This window comes from Siniperca chuatsi, linkage group LG15, assembly GCF_020085105.1.
Source record: "Siniperca chuatsi isolate FFG_IHB_CAS linkage group LG15, ASM2008510v1, whole genome shotgun sequence".
NCBI classification, from domain to species: domain Eukaryota; kingdom Metazoa; phylum Chordata; class Actinopteri; order Centrarchiformes; family Sinipercidae; genus Siniperca; species Siniperca chuatsi.
In genome coordinates this window covers 4,716,343-4,741,357 of record NC_058056.1, presented here as the reverse complement: position 1 = coordinate 4,741,357, position 25,015 = coordinate 4,716,343, and the positions used below count along the sequence as shown (strand labels likewise).

General features: G+C 38.2%; 1 protein-coding gene across 20 annotated transcripts in view; it reads left to right on the top strand.

The window, feature by feature from the left end:
- The first annotated feature begins 3,843 nt into the window (after positions 1–3,843).
- nrxn3a (neurexin 3a) overlaps positions 3,844–25,015 on the top strand; it is a 296,866-nt gene continuing 275,694 nt past the window's right edge. For 13 of the 20 annotated variants that reach the window (XM_044166369.1, XM_044166358.1, XM_044166357.1 and 10 more), the window contains exons 1-2: positions 3,845–4,128; positions 20,154–21,300. In XM_044166369.1, the coding sequence (XP_044022304.1) occupies positions 20,616–21,300 (685 nt within the window). In that variant the 5' untranslated portion in view covers positions 3,845–4,128; positions 20,154–20,615. Of the gene's footprint in view, positions 4,129–20,153; positions 21,301–25,015 lie in introns of all 20 variants that reach the window. The other 7 variants (XR_006374521.1, XR_006374519.1, XR_006374520.1 and 4 more) reach the window with 2 other exon arrangements.

Genomic DNA, 25,015 nt, shown 5'->3' with positions numbered 1-25,015 from the left:
CAGTTCTGAAAGACAGAAAACAAATATAATTCCATTTTGTAATTTGTACCAGCAGTACAGCAAAATCATATATTTATTTGACATGTTGATCGTTAGATTTAAGGTTTAATTTAGTGCTGCACTATGACATAGGCTTCCAAACCAGTAACTGATGCAGCTCTTGATATTAAAGACGAACCAACTTGTGTCATTCCCTCCTTAACGGTACAATGTGTAATTCCTGGCCACATGCTCCAAACAAATAGGGGGCAGAATTGTGCAAGAATTCAGCAATGACACGATTCAAGATTATGTACAGTTAGACACACGTAATAAACTTATCAATGTCCTCAAAAATGTATAGCAAACTTTCCAGTTTTGCCTCATCTCATAACAGTAATGCCAAGTGGTTACAATATGGTGAACTGACATTTTTTCAGTCGGTCTATTACTGGGTCCATACAATCTCAATTTACAGTCATCAGTTGTAAAAAAAAAAAACTAAAGCCAACTACTAACTAACAGCAGGGCAAGAATACACAAATTCGACCAAACTGCTGAATGTCTGAGAGACAGTCCAAATAATACTCCTATCTTTAAAAAAAGTGTATCGATGCAATTTGGAATGTTTTTCGGTACAGTTTGTGTTGTGTCATTAGTTGCACTAAAGATACGTTTCGCTACCAGTCTGAAAGAAATGTTGCGAGTTCAGCATCAAACTGCATTTCTTTAATTTTACCCTACTTTTCACAACGATCTTGGCTTCCTTATACTGGTTACCTGTTGCTTTTAGAATTGATTTCAAGATATTATTAATTACTTACAAAGCCCTGAGAGGCCTAGCCCCAAGTTCTTTAGCAGATCTTTTAGTGCCCTATGTCCCTTCCTGCTCCTGAGATCCTCGGCTGTTGGATGTTGTATGACATTTTAGTTAATTTTACTCTCTTTGTGTTTTATAATGGTGTTTAGTTTTTATGGCTTTTAGTTTGTTTGATTCTCTTTTTGTTTTAAATATACAGTTTTTTTATTGTAAAGCACTTTGTAACTGTGTTTTGAAAGGTGCTATGTAAATAAAGTTTATTATTATTATTATTATTATTCACCAAGTGCTGTCTCCAGCGGAGAAAGCCACGCCAATATTTACTCTTGTTTTGCTTTTCTTTATATCCCTTCTTTTCATTGTCATCTTTGTGTTTCTGTGACACTAACTGGCGGCTGTACCTTCAACTTGACAAGCCCTTCAGGCAGTTCTGCTTCTTCGTCCTGTCATGTTGGACTGAGGGCAGACTGGACGCTACAGTGACTCATTATCGTCTCTCAAGGCTTAAGTGGTATTACAACACAGGATGCTAGCCGGGTCTAGCAGGTTAGCATGCTAATTTCAGTAGATATCTCTGCAACATAATACACGGACGTCTTTGACATGATGTCAGAACTGTTACTTCTTCACTTTCTGTCGATAAGGTTAGTACATTTTTTGAATGTTTTAAACTAAAATCCTGTCCAAATCTTACCCATTGTACCTTTAAAAAACAGATTTCAAAGTTTCCTTTTGCTCCTCACGAATCTCTATCACTCTCTCTATGCAGCTTGGCCTAAACTTAAGGCAGGCAGGCAGGCAGGCAAGCAGGCAAGCAAGCAGACAGACCTGTGCCTTTGGGTTTTATTTTTCAAGTTCAAGATTGAGGCCAGAATGAATGTTTGAGCCCTGATATCACCATATAGGTAAACAAGCTAAGGTACTTCTAATAATTTGGCAGTGCTCATCTTTTGCATTAATATAAATGTCATTGTAAGCTTCTAGCTTACACTCACAGGTACAGGTTTGTTCAAACCCACAGAACTTTATTTTACATTCTAGTCAAGATCCCAAGGTTTCCAAAGATATCAAACATGTCAGGCTGAAGACGACGGTGCAGCCATAAAAAAGGCATCTTGGGTTTGAATATTTCACACAATTTAAGTTTGATATAGCTTCAATGAAGCGTTGGAACAAGCAGATGCAGAATATATTATGTAACATTGTCTTACATATGGAAAGTCATTTTTACAGGCTAACTTTGAAGCTAATGGGGAAATTTAAGGGGAAACCCAGGGTGTAATTAATCGTTTTATTACTTAACTAGTGATTACTTAGTTTACCAATTAGCCGCAACAAAAGCTAATATTTTGTAATAACATCAACCTAACATCACTGAAAACCTCATAGCAGACACGTAAAAACATGCTAATTAGTAATGCTAACCACTTAGCTACGATACAAACTAACCTTTTTGCAGTAACTTCAAGCTAGCGCCACAAAAGATCAGTAAAGCATGTAATAATATCTAACAAAATGCAAGTGCAAAATGGTTATCTCATGTCAACAGTCATGTCACATTATCTTTCCGCTTATTGACTATATAACCACAATATAAATGCTCTCATTTAAATTGCCTTACCTTTAAATACCACCGGCTGACGGACGTTCTCGGTTCTGCACTTTGCTGCAGGAGCTTGCGCAGGCGCACTGACAGAAAAACAAAATGTGGTGCAGGCGGGCTACATTAGCCACTACTAGAATTAACACACCCGAATCTCCGACCTAACTGTTTGTGGTCGAGTTGCATTATGGGTAATTTAGGCTCCGAGTTTTGACAAGGAAGACGAATGTGTGGAATAAAAAAGATGTTATCTCTGGTTTTGCTCTGCATTGATCTTTAAAAAAAATAACTGTCCATCGTGAGTCTGACACTGTTATAGGAGTGCAGTGCTAAATCAGTGGAATACTCTTTTAACCAGCTTTTTCTGCTGATAGGGGTATCAGATCAGAAAACACTCATATGGGTCATTTCGGAAGGCAATCCGTCACGACCTGTTTTGTTGTCAAGGTCAGAGGACTTTTTCTTAAAGATTGTATACGTTTTCTCCAAACAAAAATGTGTGCTATCAGAATAATTTGAAAAATGCTAATAATTTACACATAGGGGCTTTAAGAATCCAGTCACCTGGGCTTGATATTCAGTTAACTCAGTAATTGAGGGTACTCAATCTGATTTAATAAATTACAGAGATAAACAAAGTGAAATAACCATTGTGCTGTGTTTATGCTGTGTTATACTGTACCTCATGAAAAACATGTGCTGCTAACTGGAAAAAACAATCTCAAACAACACTGATAAATACTGCTCAACTTTTCTTTTATTAAGGCTGTGTGTTTGTGATAGTGATCATTTCTGTCACTTCTGATTTCAACAACAAATAAATAACACTGGTAATATAAATTTTTAGATATTTAAAAAAATTTTTAATAACATTAAAATGTTAGTGATTTTTATGTATTAGAGGAGACTTCTAGCTAGCTAGCCTTTCAGACTTGTAGTGTCCTTAGTCTTTCAACAGTCCATTTCCTTTCTTCTCTCACTTTAACTTCCCAAGACTTCAATTAGAATCCCTAAGGCCCTTTTGTCGAAATGGCTTCTGGGGGCTTAATATTTGCTTCTAGAAATATACCTTGTTTCCTGATGCACTACATTATTCTGGAGGTTAGTATAGGCCTACATACTATTAGGAAAATTATATAAGGCATGCAGCAACATACATCAGTCAACTGCAGCTTTTATCACAGCTGCCTGTGTCACATTTGGAAACTTCACAAATAGTGACTAAAAAATTGTAGACTGAAAACACTCTCATAATCTGTTGATACAACTGAGCCACAGAGATAAATTGAAGTGCTAAACTACCAAACCTACTGTCTCTCAAGCACAAATCATGGAAACTCATTTTAATAAGAGCCTAAAGTGCACTGAAGCATACAGCCACGTGTGTATGTGTGTGTCGGTCCAGCTTACGAGCCTGTACGCCTTTAAATGGCGTATGCTTGTGGTGAGTAGAGGGCGGACCCGAGAGACGAGTGTGTGCGCGTTTGTATGTGTGCGTGAGGCTCTTGCCTGCAGCCTCTGCAAATCGCACTGAGCTAACAGCGGCTTTTATGCGTCTGATGCACTGTGGTCGACGCACCTGTGAGGAACGACAAACCCAGCCCGGTACTGCACTAGCGGAAACACTGCTGCTTTTAACAGAATCTTGGATTTTAAAAATTACGCTCTGTGGAGTTTACAGCTGGATTTTAGCAGTTGGATACTCTTGGTGGTCTGTTTAACTAAGGTCAGTAGCGTCGTCTTTTTCCCCCCAACCTGTTCATGTTGCTTGTCCGCGTAAAAAAACCTTCTGAATTTAATGTAGAAACACCAGAAATACCAGAAACAGGAGCAGGTTCGAAGGAAATATGAGGCAGAAAGGCTGGCGTTTCCACTCCTGACGCACAGGTATCGCGGAACTTGCCACTTTGACAGGACTTTTTCCAGTGTGTGAGCACCGGCACGGTGAATATGGCGAGCCGGAGCAGGTGTGAGTCTCCTTGACGGTACAGCGGCGTTTGTGGGATTCAAAATGGGCATCCATTTCTGCCATGTTGGCCTCTAAATTCCCCCCTGTGGAACAGAGGCACTGTGACAGGCGGGTATAGAATTACACGCGTCCTGTCCGCTCCCTTGAGGTGATGTTTACTGTATGAATTATCATTTTATTTTTTATTATCTTGCAAACACGGCCATGCATTTAAACTACGTTTGTATATCAAATATGAGGAGCATCAACCCTGGAAAACAAAGAATTAAACCGCCCTGCAGGATTTTCTTCACCTTACTTTTAGGATGATGAATAATAAATAACGTGAACGCCAGGTATCTAGTGTCCACGTATTGTTCTCGTCTGCAGCTTCACGGTAAAATGTCAAACACATGCACACTGACACGCCGCGCACATCCCTCTCCCAACAAACACTCCACTCTTTAAGTATATATGCATATTTTGATTTAATTCGAGCATTCAGTATGACATGCAGTTTGATAGCCTATATGACCTTCTGTGTTAACGGAGATGGACAGTACGCGCCAGCAGGCTGCACACTTCCTCACCATGCAATATCCATCACATTCCTCCATTATCCCTCTTCCTCTCTGTGTCTGTATTCAAAAATTCAGCTGATGGCTGCCGTTTTCATATATTTATCAGAATAATCAAACGGATGTCACTGTTTTCTTTATTTTCCAGAAATGCCATTAGCCTACATTACAACGCGTTAAAAAATAAGCATCTAAATATGATCATTTCATATTAAAATTCGCTCGAAATATCGAAATAAATTAAATCAATCCGGTAGTAATTGTTAAAACACGATTTAAGAATCATTATGTATGGGGGGGAGGGAAATCAAATTTTAGTGAAAGGATGATTATGATTTGGATTATTTCGGTTCCCTCGTGGATCAAATGGCGTCCTCAGGGACAGCAGGGAGGTTTGCTGAAATGTGACTGCTCTGCTCCCAATAAACTGCATTTCATGCTGCACGTTGAACTGACTACTTTTTTCTCTATATCAATCCACATATGAAAAGCCACCGTCTGGGCCTGCTTTGTAGGTCCGGCTCAAATCCATTTACAGACAGGAATTTTAATTTGAATGAGCACTGCCTTTTTGCACACTTTGTCATTTACACTGTGACGAATGCAGGATGTCCCATTTACACAGCAAATTTGGCAATTTCCATTGCAGGAAAATATGCGGCCCTTTGCAACGCGCCATAGAAATCCACTATCTGCCGCAAAATTAGCAGTAAGGTGTCAAGGCCTCATCTTCTGTCTAACGCCTTTTACTGTAATACCTACACGCTTGTCTTAAAAATGATCTGCAGCTTCAGTTTTAACTGATGTCACAGTCTAAATTAGTGATGTCTCAAAGGCAAGAAGATGACAATTCTATTTTTATTCATCGCTACAGCACACATTTCGATGTGTCGGATTTTAAGAGTTAATAGGATTAGACGATTCTTGTGCATTTATGCAGGGGGAATTCCTAATCAGGCATTTTCCAAAACGGGCTTCAAAATGGGCGTGACCCAGCCAGAGAACACGTCTCTTTTTCCCAATCAAAGGGCCCAAAGGCGCTTCATCACCTTCTTCTAAACTGCTTAAGATTTCCAACATCAAAACACCAAAAACATTTCCGTTTTAGGGCGTATGTTTCGAGAAAGAAAACAATTTGTCCTTTCGATTGGTCCAAACGATTGCAATGGGTTTTTTTTACCCTCCTTTTTTAAAAATGTTCTTTTTGCTGCATGCTGAGAATTAAAATGATCAGGCTAGATTAAATATGATTGTAAATGTGTGTTCACTATTGACAACTATTCAGACATTAAATTGATACAGACGATGTTATTTTGTATGCGAAAGACTTATAATGTACCTCCTTAAGTAATGTCGCCTACATGGACGGTGCTTATTTTCTGCAAAATATGAAACGCCCTCTCGATTTAATTTATCTTCTCTATTCTTTCCTCCCTAATTTTTAAGGTTGGGGTGGGGGTTGTTGAGGGTATGATAGAGACTGTTTTGGGTAATTTGGCTGTCCTGCTTATTTTTTTTTATATATTTATTTATTTTTTGTTCTGGATGGCAGCCGATTAACTGCTGACAAATCAGGCGCAAAAAGCCAAGGGCTCTCAAGGTAACACTAATCCCTCTGGGCGGGGAGAGTCAAATATTACGCAGGATTTTAGAGAATGCTCCTTTCTTTAATTTGGTCGTTTTTCTGCGTTCAGGCGTGCCCCTCTCTTTCCTTTCTTGTTTTGCAATAGTGTTACAACATTGCTGGGCCATAAATATTTTCTTTTCCATATCCAAATTATCAACAGTCTTTATATACATCCCTTTTTTTAAAATGAATATATTAAAATGTATAAATTAAATAGAAATTGAAAGGAAAATGATTCTCCCTTTGTTACAATTATTTCAGATTTATCCAGGCCAAAACATGCACAGAACAGGCATGTAATGTCTTATACCTTGATCGACCAATTTATTGTCAAGAAGACAATAAAAAAAAGACACAAATCACAGGAAAAACAAAACTGTCAAAAAGAAAAAAAGTCAAAGCCACAATGAGAAAGGCAGTGGGATGTTATATAAACTGCTGGTGGTGGTGAGGTATTTGTGAGTGTGTTTGCTGGTGGAGTGTGAGTATAGTGTGTGTGTGTGTGTGTGTGGCTGATGGAGAGGAATGTATATTCAGGCTTTAGTTCTTGGCGTGCATGTGTAATATTTTGTGTGTGTCTGCAGTCTTTTGTGCATGTCATCACTGTGGCGTGTAGGATTATCATTTTATGGTGTGTATGCCGGTAATGTGTGTGTGTGATGTGTATTCTGACACTGGTAAGGTGTGTATGCAGCCATCAGTGTGGTGTGCACGCAGATGTCTGTATGGTGCAGGCGTTGCTGTGTGTATGCAGGCATTTGTGGGGTGGTGGGTGCTCTCTAGCTGGGTGATGTAATGCCGTGAAGGGTGCTGCAGCAGAACCACAGAGCCCAGAGAAGGCGTGTCCTGTTTGCAGAGTAGCTGAATAACAACATGGTGCCCACGCTGCATACCCACAAACACACACCCTCACTTTCGCTCATCTTCCCATTTTACATTTATCTGCCTTTTATTACTCTGTTATTATTTCTGTCTGTTTTAAAATGAGCAATCTGAGCAGCATAGGCTGTATACAGAAAATAGTGGTAAATCCAAAAAACAGGACTGATTTACAAATAGTGATATTTTTTCAAACAATCCAAAGGATAATTCCCCTATTTAAATTTTACCTGAGGACTTATTTAAATCAGCTGCTTATTTTTAATTGAAAAATCAGTTTCTGCAGTGTTACTGTCCCTCTGCTGATGAATGTTGTCCTGTCTTTTAAATTCTGGTGAAGATAGTGAAAAGGGAAGGAGAGTGGGCATCCTTGCCTTGTCCCCCCCGTGCAATGTTGAAAATCAAAAGCATGATTGTGAATATTTTAACAATGCTTTCCATTGTGACTAATCACTTTACTAAATATGTTTTAGTTAGCTGAGACACCAACTATTGATCAGACTGTTAAATAAGTTTTGCGTAACCCATGCTACCTTTTGATCATTGTTCTTTTTTTCAATAGTGTCTGAATACAATAATTTTTGCATGTATCTCCAGCACATGATTTGACTTGCTGAGGTGATTTTTGCCCTGACTAAGCACATGGTATAAAGAGTTCTTTTAGGGCTGGGTGATGTAATGAGATATATATATATATATATATATATATATATATATATATATATATATATATATATATATATATATATATATATCTCTCATCACTATGAGATGATATAAATTTGTACTGTCTGAGGTTTTGCTATACTGTGTATATACCATGGTATCTATCCCTTAAATATGTCTGGGTGTATTAGGCCATTGGCATTGTTGCAAATCATTGAGCAGGACTGCTTAATGACAGTAGTGGATTTTTATGACGATTAACCTTTTTTAATATGTTATTTGAGTCACTGGAGTAGCCAAAAACAGACATTCCTGTCTGTTATTAATCTATAAATAGAGTTTCAATAGCTTTTTGAGAGACTTTAGTATATCAAAATTAGGGTTGGGTATTGTTTAAATTTGATCAATTCTGATTCCCAGTTTCAATATCAATATGGTTTAAAAAAAAAAAAAAAAGTCAAATGTTTAGATACAAATATCTTTATTCTTTTAAGCATTTTCTTTGTCTTTTATTGTTTCATTAAAATAAGTAAATTCAAAGTCTTTTTAACTGAACATTAACAAAATAACTTTTCTTGTGGATGCTGTTGTATTTGACACTCCTTAGTTTTCTCTTTGGTCATCTTTCAGTTTATTGCCAAAGGGAGCGGTGTGTTGCGTCTTAGTATCACCGGCTCTGCTGGAGGTCCTAGCGCTGGTTTGATGACACACTCGGGCTAGGAGACCACAAGACCTCAAACACTGTACATTTTTTCAGATTGACGCCATGGTGCCTTAACTATTTGGTCAAATTTGATGTGCAACCTGTCTCACAGCTAATTAGCTTCCCACGTGCATTGCACTTTGCCATGTCGTTTTATTTAATAAAGTAAAGCCACCCTTTTGTAGCATTTACCACGGTCCATCTTTCACTACTACTGTTGTGACGTTAGCCATTCATGCATGAATCTAAACAAATCAACACGCTGTTACGTTGATGCATGACATAGTCAGCTCCTGGCAGATATGTAGCCTTTGTTTGCAATAATAAAGGGTTATCGCGTTTAGGAACCGATAAGCAGAACCGAAATTAATTTTTTTTTTTTTTTTTTTTTTTTTTTTTTTTTTTACAGATACCCGGTTCTTGGCATTTTGGATTTGGTTCTAATTTGGAACTGGTTTTCGGTTCCCAACCCTAATCAAAATATATACATTATATTAGTAAGTGTAAGTGATACAATATGACATATAGATAAAGAATGTTATTCATATCACCCACCCCCACCCCAGAGTTCGTTCTTACATGAAATGAGCCCAAAAAGGTGGATATCAGCCTAAGATGTTGGGTAAATGCTGTTCTATGTATCCAGAAAGGTTTGTGGCTGACTAGAAGTCGGTGTTTGCATCGTGATGAAGAGTAGTGTTGGGGTGTTTCATGAGATGCATGAGTGGGAGTGGATGAGGTGGAACATCGCTCCCTCTTCCTCTGTCACTCCCCTTCTCCCTGTTTCTACTCATCTTGCCTTCTGCTGTCGCTCCTCCTCCCCTCCACTGTCAGGTTGCGTGTCCTGGTCAAATGATTTCAGAGCGTACCACTGCAGCAACGAAGACAGACAAAAGAAAATGGCACTTTGAATCTATTGTGAGATGTAAACAGCAGCGTCATTATCTGTGTGCATATTTGGAAGGCCTCACAATGAGCCATACGAGCAAATCAGAAAAATTGGAGCCTGTCCTTTTAAGATATTATCTGCGAGCTATGGAGGACATTTTGTCACTGTGTCTGGAGTGTTAGTGTGTGTTTTTGTGTGATACGTGTGTGATCAGGGCACCTGCTGTAAAATTACTAGCAAGTGGCATCCATTTAAACACAAGGGGCCTACCACTGGGCTGCTTTTATTTGCATTTACACACACACACACGCACACAAATGCCCTACGTCCCACTCCGTGTGGTTGTTAATAGGATCCAGAGTGCCGCTGCCTTTTGTCAGTGTGTGTATGTGGACTCGTCCCTGTGGAGTTCGTCAAAGGAGCCTTTCACCGAGAACAATGATCCATGCCGTTTAGCCTTTTAACCCCTGATGCTCCCCACACTGCAACAAAAGACAAACACACACATCTTGTGGCAAACAGAAAATTATGCCACATTTGTAAACACGAGTGCACAGTAGTTATACTCTTAAGTGTGAATGCACAAGAACTTGTGTGTATGCCAAAGTAGTGATCCATCAATGATTAGCTGACACCAACCAGCAGATAATACTAAAGTAGTAAATATATGTATTGCAAAAGGACTTTAAAAATACTATTGCTACAGAGACACACACCATTAAGTCAAAAATGAACAAAAACAGAAAACAACTTTCCTGTAACTGTCAAAAATATTATTTAGGGAGGAAGAGATAGCAGGGTTGACAATTTTTGAAGGTCAATACTTATTATTTTGGACTGAAGCTGCAGAAAGCTTATGTGCCATTTTTCAGCATTTCTGACTGACTATTTTGATGCTCAAAACAATTACAATTGACCACAATTGTAAAAATGGAAAACATAATAAAAATGTCTTGCAGTTTACTGTTTTCAGCAGGTGACAAAATAAAATTTTTGTTTGGATACAAAAAGACAAATTTTAAATATTTGACAGATTAGGGGAGTGTATAAAAACTGCTAATGGTTAGTATTCATTAAATGACACTAAATTAATCAAATATAACCAAACATTGCTTCAAAAAGTCATGAATAATAATAATAATAAAAAAATAATTATACACATACGAGCTATAGTTAAAAAGGAACCTCTGTCAGAGGTGGACAACATTGATTTGCTGATATCTCTTATTTAATAGAAGGTTGATAAGCAACTCAGTATGTATAGATCCAACCCTGATGCAATGGAGAGAAGGCTCTGCTGAGGTTTGATAACAGCTCAGAATAAAGAAAAATAAATCTCATGGTTCAAAATGTTTGGTGGTGGAGGAAATATATCTAATGTGTGAATCTGTACAGCTTAGAAATAATTATAGGTATTCAACTGCTAAACAGTGTAGGCTAAAAAAAGAGGTTCATATTGACTTTTCTAATTTTTTTGATTGAAAATTGAGAATTAATGGATTATAGTAGAAATAGACAGCCACACATATGACTATTTCCAAAATAAACCGTTTATGCTGACGAGCCACGTAATGTTTCGGTCTCATCCCACTAGGGCTAGATGACACACACAAGATTTTACATATTTACCTTGATTGCAATACATTGATACAAATTTGCAGCCTGTGTTGTGCTATCTGAAAGATCCTGTTTTTAATTAATGCAAAATTATTAAATCGTTAGCTTTAGCTTTTTTTCTTACTGGATTATGACTCTTTATGTCAGTGTTGCTATCCAAAACTTGCAAATTCAAAACTTCCAAAAGATGGAATCCAAATTTTGATAATGCGTACAAAAATAGTCCAGTTGAAATTTATGTTTTGACATATGAGAAACCTGTTTTTTTAAATAAGTTCACATGTGCTTTTCTGGTAAGGGAAGAAAATGCAACACCCTCTTCCAGATATCTCAATGATATAGTGAGTTTAAGAATAGCAATTATATTATCTTGTACTGTCTTGTACTGTAGTGAGATGATAAAAAGATAAATATCATGAGATGATTATTTCTTGTTGTCCATAAGGAATCCGTCCAACCTTGTGATACAGAGAGCAATGATGAGTAAGACATTTTTTCATTAGTGACATAGCGTAATTCACTATGATAAACAGGGTTTAGCTGATGTAATGATGAAGGGGCAGCGTGACAGTACAAAATATCTCCGTAATGCAATCCAGACATAAAAGTTGACTTGAATAATAGTTTTACGGTTAAGAAAAGACAGCCTTTAATCCTATACAGAAAGCCTAGTTAGATTTTTACTTTTTGAGTCAAGTAACAAATATGACTCTTGAATGACAGTCGGCTGCCAAGCCAGATTAGTAGCCAGAAGTATTTGTATGACTCAACAAGAGTGATATGGTTACCATTTAAAGTTATAATGGCAGGATAGTCAGAATACAATGTACTTGGTCTTATCTGCATTTAAAACAAGTTTATGATTTAAGAAGTGATCATTGGAAAGCATCAAAGGCAAGACTAAAGATGAGTCAGAGTCTGAGCCAAGAATGACCCCGGAGCATTTAAAATAGTATAATCTGCATAAAAATAGTTGTACTGATGAAGAACATTGTTATTTATATATAATGTAAATAGTAATGGCCAAGAATTTACCCCTATGGCACCACATTACTAATGGTAAGAGAGCTTGACTCTGCACCATCAGCCACAACAGAGTTCTGTTAGGGACACTAGCTCTGAGTAAACGTTACTGTTACATTTTTAAAAGGGAAAGGGGGGTGGAAGGAGGGTAAAACTAATATATGATGGTGATGTTACATGATAGACCTGTTAAGTTAAAGAACACATTTAGACTACAAAATAAAGTGCATTAACATGTCAATGTATACAACTTACACCACAGAGCCCCTATGTCCAAACCAATGATATATTCCTTTTCTATTGACGGCACTTTGCAGCCTGTGCATACTAGTGGTCAACCGAATAATTGGTCGCCTGATTATTCAGGTCGATCTTTTGCATTTTGAGATAATCGGTATTGGCCGATGCCTGCGCTCACAAGAACGATTTTTAAACAAAAAATATATATACAAGACTTAAATTCATAGCTTTCAAATCTCAATATATTTAATTAGCCCCTCATATACAATGTTTACTGTCTGTATAATTTGATTGATTCCATTCTTTTAGTGAGAAAATGCGAATAAAGTTAGTTGGGAATTGAAACAGCAGCAAGCCTTTAACCTGCTAAACTAGTTTAGAGGGCTTACAGACCCCACTCCTACTCCAGACGAGCCTGGGTCGTAAAACATTTATGAGATTTGTCATTTGGGATGGTTTTGGAATGGTAAGCAAGTGTAACTGTGAAGCCTTTTATTGTTGGTGAGCCTGTGGTCTGCCATTGTTAAGCACGTTACATATTTTCTTCATCAATGGCGCTCATATACATAGCCAGCTAGCATCTCAAGTGGGCAAAGCCAGCAGCACCTGCTGGCAGCTGAGATGAAGACAGGATTGATGAACCTCTTGTCTCAAGTCAACAATCTATCGTAAGCGATTAATTTGATAGTTAGATACCAAACATTAGTTACAGTCTGTTGCATTAGCTAATGGGCTAGAGATAGCTCCGGTTCAACAAGTGGGCTTACGTTAACAGGAGTCTGAAAGCTAGCGTTTCTGCACTTTGTGCAGAAGCTAACTTGGCACAGTGTTTTAATGAGAGAGTAGTGGATTCGTGGGACATAATCTCCGCTCTGTCACATTGTCACCTCTAGTCACTTGGTAGATGAAATGAGCAGGCTGTGCAATGTGAGTGAACAAAGTTATTTTTTAAATGTGTTTGTCTTAGATTGGCTATTTGGCTTGTAACAGAGTCTGTCAACAAACATAAAAAAAATATGCTTTGGGACAGTTTTGGCAAGGTGGTGAAAAAGTTCGTTCAGAGCCATGTACTATAACTCTCATGCACCCTGCTATAAACATTTTCCTAAATGTCCTAAGCGTTAAATATATATTATGTATTTATTATTTATATGTATAATGTATAGAATAATGCAGTTGAATGACGTCGCTACGTTCTGAAATCTATAACATAACCCAATGTATTTTTCTGTTTCATTAATTAATACATTTCATTTCATTAATTAATAAAAATTCCATCTCACTGGCTAAGATAACATGTATATTAGACTGTAATGTGCATTGAATTAAACATGAATTTTCTTTGTTTTTATTTTCAACCCAAATAATGACCTTGTATTTTTTTAAATTTTAATAATTACATCGGAATTATATATCGGCCATTGGCTGCCCTGCTCTCTAAATATTGCCATCGACCATTGAAAAACCCATACCGATCAACCACTAGCGCATACAACTGTTTATCAGTTACACAACTGCCTTCATCAATGTAGCCTAACTAGAATTAACTAGAAAAGAGGACAAAGCTCAGACAATTAAACAAAAATGGCCGACAATAAATAAAAAGCGCCTTGGACACCACAATGGGTGCAACAAGCATTATTAGGCTACAATAATGAAATAACCTGCCATTTCTTAAAGAATTAACAGCAGTGTAAAACATCACAAGGCAGACAACACAGAATATAATAAAAACTCCACATTGGCTGCAGCCACAAACAATTTTCAATTCATCATTATTTATATAGCACCAAATCATAACAAGTTATCTCAGGGCACTTTTTATATAGAGCAGATCTAGACCGTACTCTATATAATATTATTTACAGATACCTAACAATTCCTACACAAGAAAAAGTCCCTTTTTAATAGGCAGAAACCTCGAGCAGAACCAGGCTCTGGGTGGGCGGCCATCTGCCTTGATCGGTTGGGTTGAGAGAGAAAGAGAGAGGGGTAGAGGGGAGAGAGATAAAAAGCAGGAGGAAAGAGAACATACAGTAGCACAATAACATAAAAACACATATTAAAGCAAAAAGTGCTGCACAGTTTCTTACGTGTAGTGCACACACACTGCACATGACAAACTGCTTAGCCCCAGCCAGTGAACGTTTACATTTAGAACATTTTCCAGAATATCAGCTGAATGCAAAGTGTCACCTCTCTGGACATGGCCTTCTCTGCAGCTTTGCCCTCCTGCTACCGCAGACATACCAGCAGCTTCTCTGCTGCAGCTGCTGATATGACTCCTTTCTTTTGTTCCATTCTCACACAGTGACATTCAAGCCCTTGCCAATCGAGTTCACGCAATTCTGATTAAGCCTATCACCGGCAGGTAAATTTCTATGTATTTGGCAGTATACCAGAGTTTTTAAATCTGGTGTCTGTGGCGACATTCCTGCACTGGCGCACCAGTAATGATGTGTTTTACGCCAACCAGCAATGATTGGTCTACCAGAGTGGAAGCGGGGAGCAACCCATAGCCGTGTAGAGAGCTCCGCGATCCGCTATTGCTGTTTAAAAAAATAAATAATAATAATAATTTCAAAAGTTCCATTGGAGAGAATGTTTATTTTGTTATGAATGTATAGTTTATGTTAATATGCTTTAGCAATGTTGTATTGTATGCAATCATGCCAATAAAGCCACTTGAATTGAAGTTGAGAGATCACGCAAATCTCTACATGTCTCTGGAGCAACTGTAGCGAGGAGTAAAACCTAACAAGCGTCTAAGAAAAGTTTCTGATGCTCCAGATAAAAAAGAAGTTGCTGCTCTTGGACAGGTTGGTAAAATATTTGGAGTAGGCTATGTAGCTATTACATTTCTGCTATCTAAATAATGGATTATCATCTTGGAACTGTGGAAATTTCTCACTGCCAGAAGGCGGAGAGAAAAATTACGCACTCCAGCTTTAAGTAAAAGTAAAGTTACAGATTTTTTTAAATACTACACACTAAAAATCCCTCACTTTGTTACGGTAACGAGTAAATGTAATTTGTTACTTCCACCCCTGGTGTTTTGCTAGCTGTCAGTGCCGATCCAGCATGTTGAAGCCCTCTGTCCCACAGCAATTGACGTTGTCTTTTGCTGCAGTAGATTATTAGCTCCTCAAAACATGTACTGTACCTCCACAGGTACGTCAGTCTCTACAATCAGCTGTACTTTGATATGCTGTGACTACCAGCCGTCAGTGGTTTCTCCTGGGTTGTTAACTGCCAATATATGATACAATGAAATTATATTCCCTTTTTAAAATCTCCTATATAATCCCTCTGATTTTCAAGATATTTTGTTTTCAAGTCGGAGTATTTGAAGACATTTTAAATTAAGCATATTCTCTTGATTTTTTTATTTTCATTTATTTGAATGCACATCCTACCCTAGTCTTATTTCAAGGTACTGACACTAATTTCTAGAAAATTCCTGGGACATCTAGGTTATCATGTGTAAGAAATCTACGTGTTTCTGCCTGCATTCTCCCATCAATATGTAGTGACTACGAAGCAGCAGCAATTTAATTAACATTCTCCACCGTTTAACATGTAGTTAAAATTTAGCTCAGTTTTACACTAAGCTGTTTTTTTTGATCAGTCAAGAGAGTGCACAAATTAGCCTTGTGAGGGAATTTTTAAAAACTGATACGTAAAGTGACTGAATGTAAGTTACAGAAAACAAAGGCAATGATCTTTATATGTGAAACACTTATTACTATAACTACTAACAACACACACACAAACAACTAGACACACTAACAGATAAATGCAACCATGAGTAAAGATGAATACAGCGATGAATCAATGAAATTAAGATGTCTTAATTTGTGGAAACATGAGACTGGATAAACCTTAAAATTTAAATACCTTAATGTTTCGTTCAGAGAGAAGCTTTGGGAAGCACTTGTGAAATATTTGACGATTCCCTATCATGATTGAATTGAAGGGAGATTCTATTCCTGAGCTCACGCTAAATTACTTTTAGTAATATATTAGCATTAACCCAAATATAACCCAGGAAAAGTAATGTTTTCACCTGGTGATTCAGATAGCCAGGGGACAAGTTGCGCTGGAAGGGAGGAGGGAGGCGCAGTAGATTCTCCTGTGTGGACAGATCGTCATTTTGGATGCGCTGAGTCTCATGCGCAGTTCAATCAGTCGACCAGTGATTCCTATTGGGGAGCTCGGGTGTCTGAGTTCTGACTTTTCTAAATTTTGTCATGTTAGAATGCTGGATTTTGGCCTTCAATACGTTCTGTGCGGCTCTGGGTCTGAAGAGAAGCGTGGACTGCAGAGCCGGAGGAGACACATGCAAGAGAGTCGGGCTCCGGACAGATGGGCCCGCAGGCTGCCGTCCGGGCGAGTCACAGAACTTTATTAAGGATCTGCAAAGTATTGAAGAGAAGAGAGCATTGAAGAGCAGAGAGTTTTGTATCTGTTCTGTCTTAATTTTCCTGTACTAATTTCTTCCTAAAGAATCAATTGTTTACCAATTTAATACTTCCATGTTAATAAAACTATCAGTTGCTGAAAAACACTAAACATACATTATGAGTAACAAGATATCATCCTTATGAGTAATAGACTCGTAACCCAGGAAAATGTCACATGACAATCGTGTTAGATCTATCTATCGATCGATCGATAGATCGATAGATGAAAGATCGATATCGATCAAGTGGACACAAACATGGCTCCAAATGAATGCTAATTTTTTGCTCAGTCAGTGGATGTGTAAATAGGCAGCTATTTGCTAACATGTATGCTATATCAACTTAACTGAATATTTTGTGTGTGTGTGGTGTTCAGCATATTGTGGAGCTCTGCCCCCAAGTAGCCCAAAAACTGATTAGTGCTGCTTTATGTGCGAAAGATTGCAGTTCTGATTTAAAGTAAACACATCATGTCTTGTATCAGAATTGACTTTTTTAAAATAATTGACCAAGGCAACAATCTTTCCCTAATCCTAACTAATCTAATCTTAACTCAAGTGCTTTAAAGTGCCTAAACAGAACCATGACAATGCTAATCACTTTAGTTTCCTGGAGAGGATATTGAAGATTAAACCAAAACATGTTGGCAGTGAACGTTATACTCGTATGTTGAGAATAAACATTTTGTGACTTGGAAGACTCAATAATAACATTTCCTTTAATATTTAGATAAAAAGTATAAATACAATTCTTTAGGAGGCAGGGTTTTAAGGAGATTTTTTCCCAATGTATCAGTATTTTTTTTTTTTTAAATAGTAAAGTAGATTTTATATAAATATAATATTTATGTGTTTCTCTGTGCCTCTTATCATATTCAACAGGATTCAGCAGAAAGCTGTCTCTCCAGGCTGGTCATCCGATAATGTCAAGTGTGCCTGGTTGATTGATAGTCATGCACTGCCATGACAATAATGAGCAGCAGCAGATGACCAGTAAGAGGTTAAAATACAGCAATATCAGGCACTTTTAATTAGGATTGGTGACTGCTAAGAGTACATGTTAGCTGTGAACAGTCCACTAAAATAAAGTCAGCAAACTCTTCTTTCTAAGAAACTGTATGCTGAATCCAGTATTTTTATGCTCTTCTTCTTTTAGTCCTATAAATAAATGTCAATATTTCCCCACCAGTTGTATTCTTGGCAGTGTGCAGAGTTGCTGTCCAGAAAGGGAAAAAATATAAAACAAATGTTGATTTTTAATTTTTCACTTATTACAGATTCAGATTCAACTACTTCATAAATAAACTATTTAAAAATTAATTGCGTTATTTGAAAAATGCATTGTCACAAATGTATAAACAGAACTATTTGACAATGCTTGGTTTTCAGAGGACATGGACATTCCTGTTGGGAAATAGAATTTACAGACAATGTCTAATTGATTAATCATTACATTGTGACAGCTTTAATTGTCACAATTTGTTGATTTAATCAATTAGAAAATGTACAAAAACTTAATATTTAATATTGGTAAAAAATGAACTAGGTAATTTTTTAATAAAAAATACCAGTAATTTTTGGACTAACCAATTCATGAACAGTGCTCTAAATTAATGTGCCAGGTACACTCAGTGGTGGAAGAAGTATTCAGGTCCTTTGCTTAAGTAGAAGTACCAATACTACAATGTAGAAATACTCAGATACATCTAAAAGTCCTTCATTCAAAAAATTACTTAACTAAAAGTACAGAAATATTATCAACAAATGTACTTAAAGAAACACAAAGTAAACGTACTAGTTCTGCAGAGAAATGGCCACTGTGAGTGATACATTATTATATATTACATTATTAGATTATTAATACTGTTGCATCAATGAATATCTAACATTTTGCTGTTGTGGCTGTTCGAGGTGGAGCTAGCTGTAACTACTTTTACATACCATTTTGTAGTTTGATCTCCGGGGCAGATTTAGTGATTTGGGGGCCCTGGGCAAACTCAGGCATAGGACTTCCATGGTGCCCTTTTTGACCCTTTCTGAGTGTTGATTTTGTTCGCAGTAGTAGAATAAACACTCATATCTTTTAATTAAGTAAACTATTAATACCACACTTTGAAAATACTCAAAAGTAAAAGACAGACAGTGCTCTAAATGAATGTGTCAGGTACAGTTAGGGGTTGGAAGATGTATTCAGGTCCTTTGCTTAAGTAAAAGTACCAATACTACAATGTAGAAATACTCAGATACATGTAAAAGTCCTGCATTCAAAATTTTACTTAAGTCAAGTACAAAAGAAATATCAGCAAAGTATACTTACATTTAAGTATAGTAGTAGTAGTATACTTACATTCTTGAAGTCACTTCAAGGTGGAGTTCTGGAGTTCTCTGGAGTTTGTGTTTTTTGCAAATTTAGGTTTTGGGCAAAAAAATCACTTAATGTGCAAATTTATTTATTTTGGAACAAAAGTATTGAAATTGTGGATAACCTTGTTTGTGAGCTTTCTGATAATCAGAGAACCATACTGTTTTATGTTTATTTTTGAAGAAGATATGTGTCTTTAGGTGGGGTGCGAGTCCAATATGGGTCAACTTTGAGGGCCCCAGTCTTCTGAATGGTTGGTCTTTCTGGGTAATCAAACCATGTTTCTAACACTCTATCATATAGATTAATATGTAGTGGAAAAAAATGTTTTAATCGAAAGGGGTGAGTTCAGAAAGTGATGGATTTCTGGCGGAATTCCCCTTATATTAATGCATTGCATTAAGAAAAATCAGAATCTAAAAAGTAACTATAGCTGTTAAAGAAATGTAGTAGACTACAAGTTGGAAGTAGCATAAAATGGAAATATTTAAGTACTGAATTTAAATAGGACTTCATAACTGTACTTGAGTAAATATGCTTAGATACTTTCTACTATGGAGTGCAGTATACTAAACCGCGGGTAACTATAACAACAGTACTGATGCTTCAGTTGTTGTTGTACACATACATGTCATGTGCTGGTATCATGGGGCTTAGATGCAAGAAAGCACTCCAGGATGTGTGTTGTATTTTTAGTAGTAGTCAAATCAGTGCTGATGTACCCATTGTAACCCTCTGCCTCTCTTTTTCCTGACAGTGATAGAACTGAGAGAGGCCAGTGGATCCCTTGTCAGCTCCATTTTCCCAGCGGACAACATGAAGGAGGAAATTCCACTCACCCTGATAGTTCGAGAAGTCCATTCCGTCAGACCTTGCACCATGAGTCTTGATAGCATCTGTTCTGCAGTGTAAAAAAACATCAATTCCTCCTCTCTCCCTCTGTCGGTCTTCTCTTTAACCCTTAGGAGGAAAACAATAATTCTTACATTCCTACTGGACAATTTACTGATGTGATTGACCTTAAGACTGTTAACCACAACGACTGTTCTCCTGCTACTGCCCTTTTCCCTTTTAAAAACATATTTTTATAAGAAGTATTTCTGCACATATTGTGGATAAAACTGTGGATCCCTGAAATTCCGTTTAACCACCCTAAGATTTCAGTCGTATTTGAATTCCCCTTAGACGCCTTCTTGGATTAATACATTTTTTTACAGCCATGGATCTTGTAGGCTTGTCTATCAGACTGCAAGTGTTCCTCAGCACATGTCTGGCACTGGAATTTTTAGGTACACCTGGTCAGTGGGCACGCTACCTCCGCTGGGACGCCAGCACCCGCGGTGACCTCAACTTCCAGTTCAAGACAGATGCCTCTGAGGCGCTGCTGCTGTACTTTGATGATGGAGGCTACTGTGACTTTCTGCAGCTGTCTGTGGTGGAGGGGCGACTGCAGCTACGTTTCAGCATAGACTGTGCTGAGACCACAGTGGTGTCTGACAGACGAGTGGATGACGGCAGCTGGCATTTTACCACTCTGAGTAGGTATAACCTGCGCACAGTGCTGGTTCTGGATGGCCAGGCCAAAGCAGATGAAGTGCGGCCTCAGCGTTTGTTCATGAAAATAGTCAGCGATCTGTTCCTGGGTGGAGTGCCTCAGGATATCCGCAACGGTGCGCTTACACTGCCTACGGTGCGAAACATGCAACCCTTCAGGGGCACAATTACAGACCTCAAATATGGCATCTCACAGCCCCTGTTCCTGGGAAGCCTTAAGGTGCCCCTAGAGTCAGAAGGCTGGTGCACTGTGAACCTGTGTGAGAATGGCGGTATGTGCTCAGTGGTGGATGGAGAGCCGGTCTGTGACTGCTCCAAAACAGAATACAAGGGCCGCTTCTGCAGTGAAGGTAACTCATGCCTTTAGCCATTTACCTTTTTAAAAGTCACCATGCTGTCATTCACCCTGATAGACTTTGGCAGGACTCCAACTGTGAAACAGTCATTCACTTCAACTTTGATTTTAGCTAATTTCTTTTTGTAAAGTTTTTATTTATTGCAATTCCAACTGAATCCATTATGCCAAAATTGCCTCACAATCCATTGCTGTTTCTGGGGGCTTGATTTGAATCACTGAACAAATTAGAGATGTGGCAAATAATTCACAGGTCTGGGACCAAAGCCAGTTAAAGCTAGTGAAGAATAAAAGGAAATGATAAAATCATCCAAATAATTTATCAAAAAGAATTGGCTTCACTAAGTGGTCTTTCACGTTTGGAGAGCTGCACCAGTCCAGCTTGGACAAGTACATTCGATTTTGTTGTTGTTGTTGTTGTTGTTTTTCCCTTGTGCAATGATCCAGCTGATTTCACTTGTCCAGTGTGAATTAATTTGCCATACCTTACAGGAATGTTAAAGACCAATGTCATGACCTTGACAATGTTCTTCACATAGCTTTTTAACTCTCTAGTCAAAGGATTGTTTCTGCTATTACACCAGGCATATTGGCTCTGAGGCAGTTTGACTTTGTGGGCTTGCTTGGTTCTCCCAGTGCTATTATGCTGTGTGTGTGTGTGTGTGTGTGTGTGTGTGTGTGTTAGAAAATCAGAAAGCTAATCTAAGCACGGTTAGCCAGTGAGGTGCAGGTTAATGGCATTGGTCCTGCAGTCAGTGATAAGGACGCCTATAGAGAGAATGGGGTCTCCTGAGCCCCCTTTCTTAACCCAATCACAAGATGGCAGGTGTTTTTATATCACATCCTTTTGTGCTTACAATTTTGCCAGAGCTGTGTTTCAATTGCTCTACAGCTGGCTGTACCCTTACCAAAAGTGATTCCCCCCCCCCGTAATTCCTCCCCTGCAGGCCAAATAAAAGGCACTTTCACTTGCTTTATGTAGAAACTTGGATTTTCTGTGACTTGATAATACTTGAGCACAGAACATTCTGTGATAATGCCTGTTTTGTTGTGGTAATTGGTGAACATGCAGTTAGCACATGAAATGGATCCAGACACCTGCGTTTTGAAAAAACTCTTGTGATGTACTTAATTATTCACAATCAATACACATTCTTCAGGCTTCCAGCAGCTGATGAGTACACAATGATCTGAGTCCTTATGAGATAATCAATACCACTTAAATGAGAAAGTCGCTGAACTCTTTGTTTCCATTTAATTAATTCAGATCAGAGGTCATTTGTTTTAATATATTTGTTCTGCTATTTTTTTACCTCCGCTATGTTTTCCTCCATGTTTGACTTTAGAGCGCTCTTCTTAACCTCTCACAAATATGGAATTTACATCCCATTTGGGCTGATGCCAAATCCCCAGCACGCAGACAAAAGGCCAGGGAATCTGGAATTTAAAGATTAGGTTTTTTTATCTATCTCTGCGGGTGTTTGAAATAAAGGAGAGGGTGGGGGTGGTGTCTGTGCTTTTCCTCTTCAGTGTCTTTGTGGTGGCCGATCTGCTTTGCTTTGGCTCAGCTGATTGACTGGTGGGCTTCGAAGGTAGAAATGTTTGCTTCAGTTCCTCTCTTTCAGTTCTTTTTCATTGCAGACACATGAGAACAGCAGAAGAACTTTCTGATGTGTAAAGCATTTAAGAAAATATGCAAGCTCAGTCAAATACCTTGTCACGACATAAGGTTAATTGAGGACTAGCTGCAGGTGCTGGCTGCTGGCTGGCACTGAGAGGAGGAGCCACTCCTCTATACTGATCTCTGTGCATACCAGTTAAATAAATGCGAGTTCTGTTCTTGTTATTACTGCATCACATGGTCTGGCATCTGATGATGTTTGCCCTATCATTCAAGCCTCTCAGTTCCACTTATCAACTGCTTTGATCCAGTCCTTTGTCTTAGCTAATGTCGAAGGCTATTTCTATGTTCTTTGATTAGACATCTCTGAGAACCAAAACAAGGCTAAGGCTTCTAGTTTCACAGAGGTGTGTGTTCTCCCGCTTGTGGTGGTCCACACCACCAGCTGGGCATGGCGACCCTGTTGGGGGTGTGGTACGACTATTCCTACATTCCCTCGTTATCTGGAGAGCTTCTGGACAGGATGCACAGGCTGACACTCCATAAACTTGCTGTGTTTAAAAAAAAATAAAAAATAAATAAAAATCATAAGCTCACCCACTCACTGCTACAACAGTTAAGAGAAAGATAATAGTGGATAACCTCACAAGGTATGAATAAAATACTTATCACAGAAATATCATAGGAATTACTTAAAATATTATAGTGACGTTTAAAAATTAGGCCACATAAAATAATGTAAAATACTAAACTGTTAAAACACATCTCCTATTACCTTCATGCAATATATTTGGCATGATCCATACCTGGATATACTCTACTAATAGATACACATTTCCTTACACTCAGCTGATGGAGCGAGTGTTTGTCTTGAGATTTCTGTCAGCAGCTGGAGGTAAAATTAGTTTGTCTGCAGGCTGATGGCGCTCAGTGTTGAACTGAAATTTGACAGATAAAATTTAGTTAAACTGTGAAGAAGTTTGTGATATCAGTAGCTGATGTCTGGTAGAGGGACAACCCACAAAGATGATTATTTTTAATTAGCTATACCCTTTCAGTCTCTTCACTGCTGGCTTTGCATATACTGCCCCTGGTATTCCTGTCAACACATACCGCTGTACCACACCGCTGTGAAACTAAAGGCCTAAAAGTCTAAAATTAGGATATCAGGTTCAATACACCCATGTTACGAACTGTTTGACAGAGTGACATACTGATGATTTCGCATAGAATTAATCCTACGGGGACCATGGGAATTAGGTTCATATTTAGATGTTTCCCCAACGAAACTGGTTAGCAGACCTGGTTGGTATTGTGAATAAATTTGTGGCCTTTGCTGTGTCATGTAGTGCCACTGCTGGTTTTCCCTGACACAGCCTAATATTATACTACATTTTAGAATTTTGTTCAATAGAAATTCTGACAGCAGAATGGGTGCCTCCACTATAAAATGCTGTGGGAGACCAATATGGGTCAAACGGAAATTTTGACCTTAGGGCCACCGAAATCATTAGGAGTCATCCTCTGGGAACCATGAATATCCACAGCAGAAAATCAACAGCAAATATATAATGAAAACAACAAAAATCCAGTAACATGAAAGTTCTATTTACAATCATTTTAACAGTATTTGAATATGGTTTTCTCAGTCATTCTTAGTACTGGTATTCCAGCTCTTGCATCTATAGGCATTACTACATACAGTATCCTCCCACTGCCTCGTCCTCTCTGTTCTTTCCCCAAAACACACACCACCACACCACCCTCCAGCTCTTCAGCGCTGTGATGTGACTCAGTGAGGCATCGATGCGACGGCACTGGTGACCCTTGTAGGTTAATTGGCTGCTTTTCCCAACCTTGATTTACAGCCTCCACACTGGGACCCGTTCCCAGTGTTGATTTACGTCTCCCTCTCTCACCTATCACTGCCGCCTGCAAGGCAGTGATATGGAAGCAGGAAACTCAAGCAGTCCTGAGAGGATTTGGATTGTTGATGAAGAGATAACTAACATGCTTAATGAGGCTGGCTGAGGTGGATTGCCTGCTTTTTGAATACATCAGGGAGAGAATATGACATGACTGAAAGTCA